General features: G+C 32.8%; 1 protein-coding gene across 4 annotated transcripts in view; it reads left to right on the top strand.

Annotated features, from left to right (window-relative positions):
• Positions 1 to 19,206, top strand: part of LOC145295903 (stromal membrane-associated protein 1-like) — a 151,881-nt gene that overhangs the window by 46,807 nt on the left and 85,868 nt on the right. For 2 of the 4 annotated variants that reach the window (XM_080141669.1, XM_080141671.1), the window contains exons 2-4: positions 6,027 to 6,160; positions 14,373 to 14,458; positions 15,507 to 15,597. In XM_080141669.1, coding sequence (XP_079997795.1) covers positions 6,027 to 6,160; positions 14,373 to 14,458; positions 15,507 to 15,597 — 311 coding nt within the window. Of the gene's footprint in view, positions 1 to 6,026; positions 6,161 to 14,372; positions 14,459 to 15,503; positions 15,598 to 19,206 lie in introns of all 4 variants that reach the window. The other 2 variants (XM_080141667.1, XM_080141670.1) reach the window with 1 other exon arrangement.

Below are 19,206 nucleotides of genomic sequence, written 5' to 3'. Positions count from 1 at the left end.
ACTTAGGAGATAGAGGCTAATGTTATCTTAATAATTATTTACTTCTTAAACTTGACTTTCTAACTTAACGAAATGAGTAACGTAGGCACGCAAACATCTAAAAGTAACATTTGCCTTAGATTATTCTACATTGTTGGTTGTGTCTTGTTTGCATGGCTTCCCAGAGAAAACTGATCTGAAAACCCTTTTTTTTTTTCTTTTTTCTACTCCTCTTTCATTCAACCCTCGGAACGATTGTTTTATAGATCTGGGTTTTCATCATGCACTCAATATTACCCATGTTAAAATTCACACCAGCTAACTTAATTGCTACTGACATAGGTCCCTAATATGTAATCATAAAATATTGTTTAACATAAAAACTGCAAAATCTTTTTCACACATTCCAGTGATTCGCCAACATTTTTCTTTTTCGTTTGCTAATATTTTTGTTGTCTTTCCCATATAAATAAACAAGTATATGACTGCATTGTTACTTTTGACTTCATCAAACATTTGCCAATTTCTAACTAAATTCTCTTATGACAGCTGCCACATTCCATCTTTATGCATTGAATCAATTCAAACTAAGTTCACAAAAAAAAAAACAACAATATTCAAAACTTTCTTTATGAACTATTTTAATTAGTTTCGTTCTGGAAAAAAAACCCAAAAAAAACGAATTCAGTACCCTGCCAACAGGCCTAACCAGAAACAAAGTAAATGAGGAACATATCAAACAGCTATATTGGCAATCTATACAGCTGATTGACTGTTTATTTATTAATCTAAATAATACTTCCATGACAATAATTTTGAAATAATAATTGATAATTTGTATTAATCAACCCACTAGTCTTATTTTGCTTGTTATATTTACAAAGTTTCAGCCCATATAACTTCTCACATTCAGGTGCATTTCTTTTTTTTTTTTTTTAACTTGGTAAATTTCTAGTCAAACTTGAGAACTTATACATATTTAAATTTAAACTTCTGTACAGGTTTCAGAGTAAGAAAAGATGCACCTGGAGAAGATCGACCGAAACTTTGGGAATATAACAACCAAGATGAGAATCGTAGTCTGAACAACCCAAATAAACTTTTACTTAACTAATCCGACAAGCAGCAAAATCCCACCCCTTCATTGTTGAGGTTTCTAGATGCTAGAAAGCCTTCTACTCTAATAGTTTTTTTTTCCCTCAAACTGCTAGACTCTGGAATTTTCTCCCTGTTTCTTGCTTCCCTGACTGTAGTAACATTTTGAAATTGAAATCTTATACAAATAAACATCTAGCTTCCCAACTTCCTACATCGTGTCACTGTGGAATGGTCCCAAATAACAATCCTTTACATCCAAGTGACAATATGCCTTGTTTGAGGGAGGGGGTGGGGTAAGAGTTTAAAAAAATAGTAAAAGTTCTGAATAAACAAAACCTGTAATATCTGCAGCTTCATCAAGTGTGAAAGAATGTTTTAATATTTTATGCAGCAGATTATACGAATTGATAAATCATTGATACAGTTGAAATATGCTGATGCTTGCAAATATTTTCCTTTTTCAGCAAAAAGAATTTCACTCGAAACAAACTTAAAAGGCATTAGTTAATAAAATATTTTAAAATAAAGAATCATATCTTTAGTATAGGAGGTGTGTCTAAATGGAACTTCATTTCTTCTCTTTAATATTTGTGGACACGGGCAACACTGGGTATCCCTGCTAATATTTAATAAAATATTCTACAATCTAAAAGAATCATGAAGATTTTCTGATCATTATTTCACGAAGAGAGAGAAAGAGAGCACTTCTTACAGAATTTTTATCTGCTTTCCCCAAAAACTTTTTGTTGTTGTTGTTGTTGAAATCTGAGTTCATTTAACAATCTTCCCTCAAACCTTCTAACATGATTTTCTGTTTTTGTTAATTCTAACTTTATCCACCCCAATATGAGATTATATCTATTCCTCCTCCCCCTCCTTATGAAAAAGAATGTTTATTACCTCCAGTGTATACTGTTGTGGATGTCACCTCCTACATCTACTCTCCTTGTTATCAAATCTGGTGCTACCATATCAGGCTGTCTCAAGATACTGGCTTCCTGACTTAAAATGCATCAAACATTTATATTATTGTTTTTTTTTTCTTTTTCTTTGCAAAACTCAGACATGTTCTACATAGTCAAAAACAAAAACAATTTATTTCTACAAAACCACCAAACCAAACACTATGAATAAATATGTGAAAAACATAGTAACTTTTTTCTAAAATTACTGGATTCAATACTAAATTCAGTATTAAATAACTCAAAAATGGTTGATAAGCCATAAAATGACCAACTTGTTATGAAATAAGTGTTTGTTCGCTTTTATCTCGGATATCAATTTTTAAATTTCGATATGAGTAAATAATTTTTATTTTTCATCTTATAAAAATCACATTTTAAAAAGAAGAATTTCCGTGATTTGTATTATTCGGACTAGTGTTCTCATTTTAAGTGTTATTTTTACAACATTTTAGCTGATGTAACTTTCAACCTTCCTTGGGTGTCTCTTGTCAAATTCTGGGATCTTTCTATCAAACTTGCACAGAATTTTGAACAGCATCCTTTAATTCACAAGAGTAGTGGCATTCTCGCCTTCCATCAGCCATGATGGGTAAGTCTTAAGTAATTTGCTGTTGTATTCTGAGTATCACTTACACTAAGGATTGAACCTTCCTCCTCCAGAATTACTAATTTTTACCTATTTTATCTAATATGCCAACGGTCCTTGTGGACATTCAGAAACAAAGAATTCGCATTTGCTTGAATTGTGTAGCATTTCATTCCTGAAATAAATCCTACCTATTTGGATTATTTTGGCTACTGTTCTTATCTGAGTGTTATTCGTATGGACTCATGGTATAGCAGATAAAGTACTTGGCTAAATTCGGTTGTAAGTTACATTCTTCTGGACATTGAAGGTTCAATCCTCAGTATGAGCAACGGTAAAATTAAATTTGTGAATTACTTAGGATATCTACCAAGTCATAGCTGATGGAACGAGAGCATGCTACCCACATGGATTAAATAAAGGATTCTATGCAAAATTCTGTTCGGATTCCTAGGTTTGGCAGAAAGCCTTTCGGGTTTGACAAGATACACCTGAAAAAGGTCAGAGGTTACATCAACCAAAATGTGTGACTAACACTCCAAATGAGAACAGTAGTCTGAATAATACGAATTCTCAGTCCTCATCCCAAAAATTCAGAAACCACCGTAATCGTTTCACATTTCACATATTCTAATCAAAATTGCTTTTTAAATGTTCACAGCTTACCAAAGATAATTATTTTACTACATATGAAAATAAAAGAATAATTAGCAAAACTATTTTTGATTATATCATAACAAACAAAGATTTTAGTCATAATGTTTAAAAATTTCCACATCTTCTAAGACCAATTGAGAACGTTTAATCAGATTCCAAATGGCCTTGAATAATTCATTGGCTGTAATGGAGTTTTTCTCTTCTGAGATATGAGCTTGTAGATCACATAGATTGTTGGGTTTGCTGTGAGGTGAAACAGAAGAGTTATGTTTTCATTTTATGTTAGTCTGACCAGGCCTTTTCCTTTCACTCACCAATTGCCATGGATAATACTATGCCATCATTCAAATACCTTGGCCTAACATTCATAGGTAACATGAATTAGAACAAATACATAGCAGACAATGCTAAAACTGCTGCAAAGAATGGCTTCCTTTACTGTGCTAGAAATATACAATATCTTATATATATGTGACCTTGTCTGTATTTGTGTAGAACAGTCTCTACCAAACTACTCTATCAATTTTTGGTCTATACACTTGAAACTTGATATAGGGAATTTCAACCTGTGGACAAATTCGATTTAGTCTTTAGCCAGAAAAAAAACTGCTAAAGGTAAAAATGGAAAAATTGGAACCTGATAGATGTAAGTCAAAGTAAAGTGCATCGTTTACACATGCGCAAGTATACATTTATACGTTTAAGTTGGTTAATTTGTAAAGTTTTGATAAGCATAAATTTTTTTATTTAGATTCCAACTAATGGTACTAAAATTTTTTTTTTTTAATTTTTGAAATCACTACTATATATTGGGTACAATATAATAATCAATAGAGATTTAATAGAATTAACTCTATAATAATAAATGTGAAATCTACATAAATTAAAATATATTTAAGCATATTTTATGACTGGTCTATGACGGGCGACTTGCTAATATCTCTACAAAGCCACCGTTCACCCATGCATTGAGTATTGTTGCTACATAAGAGTTGGTGCACCGAGGTTGAATCGCTAGTCTCTCTATCTCTATTAGACAAGGTATGAAAAAAGGGTCTCCAACTTAATAGATCCTGCGCTGTGAACCAAGCTCTAACTCCTCTCCCATCATCGCAATGTTGTATTCATGTGTTTGTTTTACATGTACTTTAATGCAGTGTGCTCCAACAAACTCGTAACACTAAAGCCCCTTCAATGTAAATACTTGCAACTGACTTGACAAACAACAAAATTGTATTTCCTCAATGTAGACGTCTCTTAATGTTAGAGAGTCTTCTATTCTGAAAGTTTCTTCCCTTGTACTGCTAGACTTTGAAATTCCCTCCAAAGTAACCTGCTTCCCCGACTGTACTAACATGCAGAAATTTACCGGGCAACGCCAGTTAACGGGTCCTGCTAGTATAATATACTAGCAGGCCGCCCAGAGCTGCCCAGTTGTAAAATACACATAAATATCATATTTTAATTAATACAGAAACTTAGACATGTGCATACTATTAATGTTTTTTTACTAAACCATTAATTTCTTATAAGTAAAAAAAAAAAAAAATAATAATAAAGCTGAGATAGAAACCAAAACCTTAAGATATTGAGTTAAGTACGATAACCATTACACCAGCTTGATACATTTACAAAGCGTTTTCCAAAAATCTTATCCTTAACATAAAGAAGCCGTCGCGTTTCTCAACCATGCATGCGCAGTTGTGAAACGATTGACAAACAGATAAAAAATCAGACTGGCCCCCACATAAATTTGATAAATTTGACTCCTTAGCAGCCCTTTTTTCCAGATGAAAACCGATTAAAAGGTTTGTCTGAATATCCTATATACCAAATTTCAAGTCTCTAGATAAAAAATTTGTTGAGTATATAGGTTGAAAAGTGTCCTCACACACACATTTTCACTTTTATAGATTAGATTAAATATATCTACTTTTATTATTTTAATAATTATATTTTTATTATTTAATATAATAATTATATCATATTTTTTTATGGAAATCACTCCAGACAAGCCATGAAGCCACTTGCAATATTTATTTGCACAAAATTTAAAAATGCATGAACAAATTAGGCACAAGACCATTCAAAAGTGTGGGGACATTTTGGATATCAAATACTTAAAATTGTCTATCCTGCTCTTAGAAATATCTCAGTCACCACAATACCACATTCACTCCAGGGGCTCTTTTACTTAGATAGACCCAAATTTGAAAAAGTTTATTGAATTATTTGAATCATTTGCACTAATAACATTTCATTAGTGAAAGTAGCTAAAAAAATATTACTTCATGATAAAAAAAACAAACTTTCTAACAATAAGTATTAGATGGAATAGATTCTGATCAAGAAAACAGCAATTCTTCCCCTTTTGTCAGAAACATTGCTCATGGAATGTGAGGACTAAAGAACAAAATAAGGGAAGCTAGAATTACGAGGCTTCCGAAAGTAAACCCAGGATCCACTTCCTACTTGCCTTTTAATTATTAATTTCATTAATATATTATATTAATTATATTTAATTTTTGTTTTAATTATTAATTTAATTATTTTATCTAATTTTGTTTTAATTATTAATGATTTCATTATTTAATATTAATTATATCAAATTTTTGTTTAATAATTCATTATTCTAATGAATTATTTAATATGTTGATAACTTTAAACTTTCATTTTTGTTGTAGAGAAGTGACACATGTATACATATATGTATTATCATTATTTTTATTTTTTTCTTATAGGTCCACGATGGGCATCTTGGAACTTAGGCATTTTTTTATGTATCCGCTGTGCGGGTATTCATCGGAACCTCGGAGTGCATATATCCAAGGTAAAATCGGTAAACTTAGATACCTGGACCGCTGAACAGTTAGCTGTAAGTATAAGCTAAATATTTTCACACATGCAAAAATGTTCAGTTTCAGAATTTTTTTTTAGATAATTTGGATTGTTCAAACTATTCTCCTGGTTAACGGGTCCTGCTAGTATATGATAGTTGTGATTTCAAAAATGAAAAGATATATCCATATGACTTGGGTGCATCAGTTTGATCCGAAACCAAAACTTATCAAGAAAATATATATATAAACTTGAGTGTTATCAGCTATAATCAAAACTGAAACCAAATCTAATAAAGAATTCTTGGTAAACTTATTTATTACAAGAAATGGAAGGTTATAACAATTAAACAACAGTTACATGGAAGAAAAAAGATATGAGTGTGACACACAAAATAACACGCACGCTATCGTAATAATGTATAGATAATAAGATTTGTCATCTACCTTCATGAATCGCTGGAGTCAACTACAACCGTTGTGATGTAAATGTTATCTCACTGTATTGACAAGCTAACTGCCTCTGCTGGTTTCCAAGTTGTTTGAAGTGAGTTGATTCTACGTCAGTTAAATTAAAATCAACATATGTCCAGTTTTGAATAGTTTATTAGCATATTACGTCTGAACTTGTTTTACTAGTAAAAATTCTTCCATAGTACTGTGAGTAATGACTTGATTTTTGATACAAAAAATTCCAGACATTTTATTTTTGTACAAAATGAATGTCTGGAATTAGTTGGTATTGGCACTTTACTTTTAATGCTCCAAATTTGAGTGAACTATACGTTAAGGCATTTTGTAGTATTTCGTCTGACTTTTATATTTAAGATAGTAAGGCATTGATGCTCATTTCAGTAAGGTCCTCATTCAAAGTTATGGTGGCTCTGTTTTTGATTGTTATGCACGTTTATTTTTATTTTATATTTTTTTATTTTTGTTTTTTTACAAAGGAGTCACCTCTTATCTACATAATTGTGTTTTGCACGTTGGAGGTCAACGATTGAGGTGTTTAGCATATGATGACTTTGTTGGCAAGTAAAAATAAAGACTGAACATGACATCAAGAAAAAGATGATTTGTGTGAATGTTACTTGTATTTAAGGATTTTGTTGAAAAACTAGATATCACATCAGTTTTTGGTAGTTATGATATGGGGGTGGGAGGGATTTCCCCGTGCAGAATATTATGGCTCTACAAGACGAACAGTACTTCCACACATTCTTGTAATGTATTAATAAAAAAAAAAGAAAAAGAAAAAAGAAAGAAATCCATGTCGACCATGTGAGTTACGGCCTGTATGACACATTGTCTTACTGCAGATCAGCATCGTTAAAAAAGAAGAGTGAAACATACGGATGGTAAAATGAAAGGTTATAGATATAAAATAATTTTATTACACAATTACGTTTCATTTCATCTAGAAAATCATCATGTATTCCTCAATGGGCCGACTGAAAAAGAATTTAATAAAATAAAATATCTTTCTTTCTTTCTCTTTTTTTTTTTTTTGTTCTTGTCTATAAGAAAAGATTATTCAATTAAAAAATAAGGATAATAACCAGAAGATTATATGAATCAATTGTCAAATGGAGATAGAAGAGGGCTTGGAAAAAGAGGGGATATAAAATTTGAAAGACTGGATAATATATGCGATATCTAAAGAGAAAGTTTGTCTAAACGAAATAATAATCCAATTTATAAGGATTTTGAAAAGTCAGGGAATGTCTGTTTGAAGAACTGGTGAACAACTGGTGAAGGTTGAGGACATGCGTTGCATGGACAGAAATGATTTTAGAGTGATATGATTAATGCGTTATGGATATGTGTTCATAGAGAAACATGAGAATATGATATGTAATGTGATTCTTAATGACAGGCTTAGATCTGGTGGTCTCAGGAAGATTAATATCTAAATAGTATTGGGAGATATCAAATAAGTAAGCTTTGATGGTATGGCTATGTTGAAAGAATGGATGAGAGTTCTTGAATTCGTAGATGTAGAACAGTCGAGGTCACAGAGCCAGTTTACAGGGAAAGGCTAAGGAAAATATAGGGAGAAGTGATAAAGACCTGGCCAGAGATAAGTCAGTTTGGAAGTCAATTTCTTAAAGTCAATTAATGTATGCCAGCATGTAAAACATGTTAAACTGAATATGCTGATGATTATTGAAATTGGTATGAACCCGAGAAAACTTTGTTGTAAACAAATATTCCAGACGATTGATCTGTCACTGGCTATATTGTAGATGAGTTACTTCATCAGCCGCTTTATCTGCTTCCCACTGCAGCAAAGTTAGAGAAGAAATCAGTTTAAATGTGGGTCTGGGGCAACTCTCCTAAGGAGGTACTCTGAAAGTATATAAAAATAGCCAAGAATGGGGCTTGTCCACATTCCCTGGTTGGGTCACCTCAAGCAATAAACTGCGTCCCTCTCCTGAATCGTGATGTAATATCTGAGGATGTACTGCTACTGAGACAGTCAGATCCTAATTCATCCCAGCAAAAAAAAGGGTATGATGATTCAGGACAGCCCCTAGATTTTCTTTTGATTTTTATTAGGGAATCACCACTTATCAAGATCCAAAAGTCGCTCAAGGATAATGGTTAAAAGCTGCCAGATTGATGTGAAGTTGAATCGTGACTCGTACAACAATTGACGAGGGATTCCTTACTCACTGATGGCATTCACTGTAACAAAATCGTGTAAAAATTGTTCACCATTTTTTCTTCTGCACATGTTACATTGATGCACTGATGATTTGTTTATGCTTTCTTTATGATAATCGCTCCAGACAAGGCATGAACCTATTTGATGTAAGGAGCTAAAAAAAATTCTACTTCAAGGTAAAAAATCATCCAATAATAAGTGAGATGGATAGATTCCGGCCCAGAAAACAGCAATTCTTCCCCCTTTGTCAGAAACATTGTTCATGGAATGTGAAGTCTAAAGGACAGAAGAATAGTGAGGAAACCCAAAGTCCATTTTCTACGTTCCTTTTACTTTTGATCTTCTGTTCATGCTTCCCGTGATCTTATTGCTTTTAGTTCCTCACTTGTTCCAGTTTGCCATTCTTTTTGAAGAATTAATGCCTCTTCATTTGTTCCTTGTTTTGTGTAAGACAACCCTTGACATGATCAGATCCAAAGGGCACGAATTATTAAGTTTTCATATTTGATAACCTAATTTGATGATGTCAGTATTTTGTAAACTTTGATATTTCTTAATGGGATGAAAGTTTATTTGAGGTCATTTTTTTTTCTCTTATCTTTGTTTGGTATGGCTGTTAGCTGTATTGTCACTTAATTATAGAATAGATTCGGAATCATTTGTTCGTAAGTTAAGATATGTGTGGTGATAAAAATATTATTTCGTTGCTTGAATTTATAACAAATAGAAAATGCTTCTAATTGTAGTTTATTTATCTACTAGACTTAAAAACGGGTAAAAGTTATAGCCCATTGACTCAGAATTAGAATAAATGAGGTTTGTGCTGGCTAATCCCTGTTACTCTTTAACTGTGCATCAAACAGATAACTTAATACTTAGTTGGCTGCACTGTCATAACAAAGGTTCATACAAAATTTAAGTCACATCACCCAGTAGTTTTTGAGAAAACTTCTAGAGTAAATGTAATATTGTGATGATTAATCTGTATTAATGCCTATTAATTCTTAACTGTGCATCAAACAGATGCCAGAATACTTATTTCAGTACACTTCATCATAAAAAACGTCCATACAAAATTTCAGCCAGATTGTCCCAGTAGTTTCTGAGAAAAAGTGGACAGAGAAAGAGAAACATAATATAAAAGAAATCGCATTTTTGTTTGTGTGTCCACTAAAATTCCAAAACTACGTTTACAAACCTTACCTATTCTTATTCAGTATCATCCCAAGCTGATTATGGAAAAAAAAAAAAAAAAAAAAAAATTAATATTTGCTTGGAATTTCCAGGAAACAAATTAGTGCATGGGGAAAAGACGAAGGGTAGAAAAATTCCTTTTTTTCATTCTTAATTGTAATTGTTAGAAAAGGAGCACTGAAACTAGATTAAGCAGTTTGCTGATAAGAGGGAGGGGATGTTATAAACATTTTTATAAAAACAATGGCCAGAGCCGTTGCAAATCAGGGCTCTTGTTTCACTGCCGTGCAACATGACCGAATGAACACAGGTTGAAAAGATTTTGTCTTGAATCTTGAAAGAAATGTGGTCGAACATTTAGAAGATTGCTCACCCCCACCTTTAAATTCCACAATTTACATTTTTTTTCTTTTTTCAAATTAATCTCATTGATTACAAACTTAATTTTGAGATTAAAAAAAAATATTTGGAAAAAAAAAATCATTTTTATAGCTTTTATCATCGGGGATCAGTTTTCAATTATAACGTTCTATTAAATTGAACACCTACTTTGTGACCATCACCAAGAAAAAATATTGCAGCTCTTTCACATGACCGTTGAATATTCCCATCTAAAAAAAAAAAAAAGGAACTTTCTTAAACCCCTCCACCCCGCCTCTCTTTCTCATTTATCTTATCTATTTCAACCACGTCGACTCATTTGAAAGAATTTCAACTAAGAAATTGTAAAAAAAAAAAAAAAAAAAAAAACTTTATTTATTTTTTTAAGAATTTAGTAAAAAATTGAAATGGTCATTCCAAGAATGAACCTTTTGCAAAATTTTACAGAAAATAATGTGCTACATTATACACAGACAAAACTTCTTGTGGCAAGCAACAAGTTGTGTTCTTGTGGCCATCCCATGTCTGTACAGACACGTTCAGCCATCAAAAATGACAAAAAAAAAAGTTTTACATGTTAAAATATTACATTATTGTGAAATTCGTTTTCAGCATATTTGGAAACCTATAAAAGTCATCATAGAGTTGGAAAGAAAGTAAAAATTTACCCTAACCTTTTTTTTTTAGACGGGAATATTCACTGGTCACAAAAGAAATCGTCACAAAGTGGGTGTTCAATTCAGTATAACGTAATTGAAAATTGATCGTGATGATAAATCATAAAAATATTTTTAAAAAAATTTTTTTTCATCTGAAAGTTAAGTTTGTAATCGATAAGATTAATGTGAAAAAAGAAGAAAAGATGTAAATTGTAGAATTTAGAGGTGGGGGTAATCTCCTAAACGTCTGCCAAAATGTACTTAGATGTAAGGATTGATAGCAGTTTCTTGAACCTTTTTCATGCAACCTTGCAACACAGTAATAGCACATTCACACAGTAATAGCACATTCACACTTACCACCAGCATTCAACATGTTGTCCAAGTAGCAAAAGATAGCTTCATTATCAAGTAGGATATCATCTACATTCACCTGAGTCTCAGCTCAATTGGAGCATCCCACACTACCATGAGAGATATAATCTGGGTCAATTACCAACATTTTAATAAGATCATTATGCTTCTTGTGGATTCATAATTTGCACTGGGAGCACTCAAAGTTTATTCACACTCATCTGTGACAAGCAGCTCAGGGAAACTTTGTAGGGTCTTGCAGGAGGTTAAGACCTATACCAGATACTAATATGTCCGTCTTCATGTTGACTCCTTTGCTCTCCATGCCAGTCTTCCATGTCTGCAACTTGGTGACGCACTCTTTTGAAGGAATCCATAATAATAAATTTGTATTATTTGAATTCTAGAAACTACTGCTCTCATTTTGAGTGTCATTTTCATAATGTTTTGGTTAATGTAATTATTGTTGATATTGTTGAGCTCTGAAATTTCCAACATAAACCTTTATTTTATTCCATTAGCCGTGACTGGGTAGAAGCACCAATAGCAATGGCCAACGACTCTTTATCTGAGAGTCCATCTTTCAAACTCCTTGGCCTAACGTTCACAGGAAACATGAGTTGGAACAATTACATTGAAGGCATTGCCAGGGCCGCTGCAAGAAAGGTGGGCTCTCTCTACCGTGCTAGAAAACTACTAACACCCGAAAGTATCCTGTACCTCTATAAGGCCACCATTCGCCCATGTATGGAGTATTGCTGCCACATCTGGGCTGGTGCATCTGCTACTAGTCTCTCGCTCCTTGACAAGGTTCAAAAGAGAGTCGCAAATCTGATAGGCCCTGAACTGGCATCTAAGCTTCAGCCTCTGTCCCATCGACGAAATGTTGCATCCCTCTGCCTGTTCTACAAGTATTTTAGTGGTGAATGCTCTGATGAACTGCAATCACTTGTGCCCCCACGACGCGAGCACCCTCGACAAACCCGACAGGCTACTAGATCCCACCCCCACACTGTAGAGGTCCCTAGATGTAAAAGATCTTTTTACTCCAATAGTTTCTTCCCCAGAACCGCAAGACTCTGGAATTCCATTCCAGGTCCCTGCTTCCCCAACAGTACTGACGTGCAGAAGTTCAAGTGTAACGTGAACCGACACCTTGCTGCCCAAATCCCTACATAGTACCCCAGTAGTTGTTGTCCCTGATAGTAGCCCCCTACACCAAAGTGGCAATTTGCCTTGTTTGGGGTGAAAATGTAATAAAAAAAAAAAAAAAAAAAAAAAGTTCTAATCAATTCGTAATTGTATTTGTAGTATCACCTGCACTGAAGATTGAACCTTCCACCTCCAGAAAAGTGTCACAACTAAATTTTACCTCATACTTTATCTGTTATTCTACCAGTACTTCAGAAACATAATTTCCATTTGTTTTAATTGTGTAACATTTCATTCCTGAAGCAAGTCATATTATTTGGATTATTCTAGCCCCTAATTCACAGTAATCCTTTGTCTCACAACAATGGACCTTATTTGAGGTGAAATTAAATAAGGAATGATTTTTTTTTTTTCCAAATGAAAGATAAACACACAGTTTAACAGCATTGAATTCTAATTCTAATTATTCTGTTTCCAATATAGCATTTAGCAAAATTATTGCATTTTTTTGTAGTAGAAAAGGGATCACTTTTGTGTTGAATATTCTTCAAGTTGTATTTCCAATATTTCATTAGATAAAAGGAAGTGTTTAATATTCCATGGTTTTAAGTTTTCAATTTTCAGGTATGACGATTTTTTGTCAGAACGGCCTCCATATATTTTAGCGGGAAAAATTCACCAATTTGCATGTAAAACTACCATTCAGAAGTAAGACTATGATACTGATCAACACTATTTCAATTGGTTCCCCAGAGACATGTATTAGTAGCAGAGTTTCACCATGAGGCTGGCTCTCATTTACTGTGATCACTAGAGCTATGACAACAGCATATTCTTTTCATTGTTTGGACTCTCGAGTATATATCCGACACAGACACAATTAATCAACCAAGAACCACATCACTCTACATAAAAACATATATCAATATACTTGAGAATCAAAACAAGGAAAAGAATATGCTGTTGTCAGGCCCTAGTGATGACCTTGAACATTTTTTATAGAGATCGCTGAATACAAGACATGAAACCACTTGATGAACAGAGCTAAAAAATAGTATTTCAAGGTCAAAAACTAACCAATGATAAATGTTATATGGATAGCTTCCAACCCAGAAAACAGCAATTCTTCCTCCCTTGTTAGAAACATCACTCATGGAATATGATAATTAACCAATAAAATAAGGCAAGCGAGAGTTACGGAGCTGCCAAAAGTAAACTCAAGATTCACTTTCTACTCTCCTATTATGCTATGATAGTTGATAGAATTGCCTGTATATTTGGATAAAAACGTATGTCACAAGGACTATTTTAATGACACCATGATGATATCAGTAGATCTTCCTGCCTTTGAAAGCAAATCGTTCTCACCTTGTGTTTCCTTAAAGCATTTGGACAATCTCTTTTGTACCACAACAGAAAAGAACTTCTCTTTTTTCATGTGCCTAGCGTCAGACAAAATTCTCATGGACAAAGTTTCTTTCCAAAGACTTCTCATCTGTGGATGCAGATTACAACCTGTTCATCCAATGTCAACAAATAATCAAATTTTACTCATTCCATTAATTGTCACTCCTCTCATAATATTCCTCATCATTCAACTGACAATACATCCATTTCCCTGAGTCGCTTTTGGCTTTGATAAATAAAAACTCATCACAGCCCCCCCCCCCCCCAAAAAAAATTCCATGTGATTTTACATTTGATTTTCGATAGAATCCCAGCAGGTATCTATTTTTACCCGATAACTCTTTGTTGTCATTACTATGTGTAATAAACAAGATGTTTTATTACCTTTAACGCTTGAACATGCACCTTTACATTTATTTTATCTTTTTTATTCAGATGTTAATGGAAATGGGAAACAGTCGTGCACGAGCAGTTTATGAAGCGAATCTACCTGATAACTTCCGTAGACCACAGACAGATTCGTATCCTTTTTCGAGTTTATGAGAGAACTCTGTTCTTGTCCAGAATTTCTCTTATATTAAAAAGGTGGGGCTTATTCAGTATGGCACTTATGGCGATAAACAAAGAATGTAGAAAAACTTTTATAATGTACATACTTGTCATGGAATGAAGATGGTGTATTCCAAAAATCATAAAAATTGATGGAGTTTTTTGAAAATAAAAAAAAATTGCCTTTTTTTTAGGGGGGGGGGGTACCGATAAGTGAAGGCCAAAGCCATTTTAATTATCTTCAACTTATATAAAATGACCCTTCTAAAATAATGTTTTCATTAATTTAAAATTTTATTTTATTAAAAATAAAAAATTAAAATAAATACATGTTATGTTAATAAATTATTGTTTGGTTTTAAATCCTACGTTTTGGTTATCTTTCGACATTATCCAAAAATAAAAAATGGAAATGAAAGTCGGTTGTCTGCTCTTGATTATTTAATGGTCACTGCTTTCTCCCTCACATTAACACAGTGTAAAATTTGATTTTCTTGAATAACAAAAAAAAACTACAATTTACGTAATTTTTGGAATACGACATCTTTGTTCTGTAATGAGTCTGTACATCATATAAACTTTTTGGTATTTTCTTTACTTTTAATTGCCGTCATAAATTCCAATCTGAATAAGCACCACAAAAATAAAGAAAATCACTTTTAAACAATTAATGGTATTTGTAGGCATACAACATAAATCTTGTTAGTTGTTATCTCTCTTTGTTTTTTTTTTTTTCAAAATGGCAGATAAGACAGCTGCTCTTCGGTTACTCATAAAATTTGATTCTCTTATTTAAAAATAAAACTACTTGATCAATTTATGTGATTTTTGGAATTATTTTTGTTTTGTCACAGGTGCATACATTGTACAGATTTTTCTTTATTTTTCATGTAGGGGAATTCTGGACAACAACCTGAAACTCACCCTCTCACTGATTTTATAATTTTCTATATATCTATACTCTATCTGAGCCATGTTTCTGACTTCTGATTTGCTTTTTCCTTGACTACTCTGTGGTAGTGCTTTGGAGGCCTTCATCCGCGCAAAATATGAGCATAAGCGTTACATTGCTCGTGAATGGGTACAACCAAAGCCATCAGTGCCAAGACAGGTAAGAATGGTTTCTTTGCAATTTCCTTGTTTCCGTTTTTCTTTCGATGTTTTGTATGTTTGCATGAAGCAAATACATTTTTGTAGTGTTTTGCTTTCGGCCTATTTGTGAACTCTTGTGCAGATGAAAATTTTTTTTTTTTTATTTCTCTGAACATTTTTTCACTGTTTTCTTTTTTTTTTTTTTTTGTCTATACTTTATATTTTTTTATATTCAATTTTTTACGGCTGCACATTTTGTCATTTATGTAAAGGATATGATTTCTCAAAGTTATAGTTTCCACATGTTAGTAAGCTGAAAATGTTTTCTTCACTTGAATTTATGTTGTGTAATTACATTTTCATCTCTGCTCCCAGATGTCTTCGCCAATCTTGGAATGGTTCTGGAACTATTGTATCATGAATGAACTCTCTTGGGTTATTGTGCACAGTGTAGCCGAACCAGCAAAGTTTCCTCTTTAAAAGAACTTACTTGAGGGGGATGATACTGCATTGCGTCTCAATTTAAGTATTGGAGATGAAATAGTGCCAACGGACTCGCAGAATTCAGCGGATGTACTAAAGGTTAAACACTGCCAGTCTTTTGAGATCCGCAGTCCTCATCGGCCAGATCTCTCTGCCATAGAGAAGGATAGTCTGAGTAAGCGGTTGATAAATTGGAACTTATTATGATTCTGGATCGAGATCACAGACTGGGTTGTAAGTGACTGAAAACATGTCCAGTACAAAATAAAGATGGAGGTGTCTGAATTCCATTGTTCTCAGCAATAGAAAAAGATTCTCGAATGTAATCTTGCGATAACAGGATCATTCCCCCCGACTCTGAAAAAATGCCACTGATTAAATCATTAATAAAATTCATAATACTTTCTGAAAACCAACAATATTTAGTACTAGTGGGGGTACCCGGCGTTGCCCGAGTGTTTGTTTCCAGGAGGGGGGGGGAGTTTTAAAAAAATGTTATGGTAGGTAAGTAGGAAGGATCAAACCCGGAGTCATGAGTAAAAGTAGGAAAATAAAGTGTGAAAAAAAAAAAAAAAACATCTGCAACGTTAACAGTTCGGCCACCAAGAAAAGTCCATTCCAGTTGTTTAGGAAAAAAAAAAAAAAAAAAAAAAAAAAAACGACTACGGTAGGTCGGCGCGAACGTGAAAATATAATGTGAATTGTCCAGCACGCTAACCACTACGCCACAGAGCACTGCAGCTTAGTTTAGTGATTTTAAATAACTTCACATGAAAGAACTACGAAGCCAAACCGGTGTTCTCTTCTCAACTGTTCCTTGTGAACGATCCCCAAATCGTGTTAAGTGGTGGCAGGGGGAGGAGGAATTTATAAGAGAGAAAATATTTTACCACTTCCATTGATCTTAACCGATTTTGGCCGTGACTTCTCAGCAGAAAAAGTATAGAAATCTAAGATTATCGAGGAATTTGAGAAATAATAAGCCTATAATACACCTCAGATATTGTTCTGCCGTTTGTGCATATTATATTTGCATGAAATATCTTGATTTTTAATCCTATTAAGGTCAAAATCAGACGGGGAAAAATGAGTTCATTTTATTTATATAGAGATAAAGTAATTTCAGAATTTGCTGAATCCTTAGAAAATGACCTCCAGTCTGTAATGGAATGAAGGCCAAAAATTGATGGTTACATTTAATGCTACTAAGACAAAGCTCCTTAAGAAAGCTTTCCTATATTTAAAAGACAGCTTTCCAACCACCAATTGCCATACTATCTAAGAATCTCCAATATTCAATCTGAGCCTAACATTTACAAGTAACATGAATAAGAACAAATACATAGAAGATACTGCCTAGTCTGCTGCAAAGAAGTGGGCTCCCTCTGTCAAGCTAGAAAACGTCTCACACATGCCAGGTTGTTTTGCCCAGGTTGCCTGGATTCCATTGTTTTCAACAATAAAGATTTCCAACTGTACTCTTGTAATACAGGGTCATGCCGCCCCCCCCTCCTAAAAAATGCTTCCATTGAATTGTTGATAAAATTCACAATCTTTACTGCAAACGAATCAAATTTGGTACAAAGCAATTTCAGTCTGACTTGTCCACCAAGTCTCTGCCACGAATGTTCAACAGTCTTTGTTTTATTGTTTCATCAATAGGTGGTGTGGTCCTTAATGAGTTTTACTCTCACAAGATTTTTCTCTGTTGGATTATCTCAAAGATAATGTCTTTAAAAATAATCTCCATATTCCTGATCTGAAAAGAGATCCAAGCCAAAATCAGGGCAGTGCTAAGAAAGGAACATGCCAGTTAGTGATGTTTTTTTACCTACCCTTTCTATTTACCATAAAAATACTTCAGCAAAATATTAAAAAAATAAATACAACAAATGTTTTAATTTATTTGTAACAATTTTAATCTTCTAAAAATAAAGTCTTTCTCTGTAAAAATAATTGCCACTTTAATATATTGAATAAATATAATGTATAAATTCAAGGTACTTGTACAGTTTAATCAGGACATTAAAAAATGCAAATATTGAAAAAAAATAAGGTTATATTGTATGTATCCGTTATGGAATGAAGTTCTCAAAAAAAATAATTTCATCAAGTAGTTTTAGTTATTTATTTATTTATTTTTTTTTTTTTTACAGCGAAAAAACAATTTGTTATGATACCAACCAAAAGGTTCGATTTTTAGGAAGAAAAGCTAGTATTAAAGATGGGGAGGGAGTGTCGGCACTTTACATGGAGTTATCTCCCCATGGCGTGTTCAAAAAAAATTCAAAGATCTATCTTCAGCGCACTGTCATAAAAACGTGTTTTTCCGCTGTAAAAAAAAAAAAATAACTTGATCAAATTATGTGAAATTTTTTTTTTTTGAGATCTTCCAAAATGGATACATACAATATAACCTTTTTTGCGATATTTTCATTTTTTTTTATGTCTTGATTAAACTGTACAAGTACCAAATTCAAAAATGAGTATATAATATCATGAATGTCATTTCAATTTATGAGATCTTATTTAACTTGGGAACAATTCATTTTGTAAAATCTTTACTTTTGACACAAGTGATACCAGATAATTAGTAGTTAACTTTTTGTCTTTCCTTTTTGGCGATCGGATGATCTTATTTTGTAAATTTTTTTTGTAAAAAAAGGTGACTGCGTATTATTATACAGATCATTACTTTGATTAATATTTCTGCCATCCACCTTTTCGTAATTCTTGCATTTGAATTCTTCCATTTTAATATACATTAATTTTAATATTTAAAAAAATAAATAATAATTAACATATGTGCTTGGCCTTTTCAGATTTCCATGGTTGTTTATAAGTTCATCAATCGTAAACAATTTATCATACTTTGAAAGCTTTCATTTAATAAGTTGATTCGTTACAATGCTAATATAAACTTTGGACATCGATTTGGATTATCGGGGTTCCAAATAGTTATCACAAAACCACTATTTTTTTTGTTCTAATAAATAACCTGATACTATCTTTGTTAGAAAGTAAATAAATGCTTTAAAGTAAGTTAAAACATAAAATATCATGCGAGTATGTAGAAGAGGAACTTGCCTTTTTATTAACATTTATTTGTTATATTTTTTTTTTTTACCACTTTTTCGTTTTGTTG

Source organism: Euprymna scolopes, chromosome 16, assembly GCF_053919585.1.
Source record: "Euprymna scolopes isolate OS-2025 chromosome 16, ASM5391958v1, whole genome shotgun sequence".
NCBI classification, from domain to species: domain Eukaryota; kingdom Metazoa; phylum Mollusca; class Cephalopoda; order Sepiida; family Sepiolidae; genus Euprymna; species Euprymna scolopes.
Note: the sequence above shows the minus strand (reverse complement) of the source record. Positions and strands in the feature narration are given on the sequence as shown.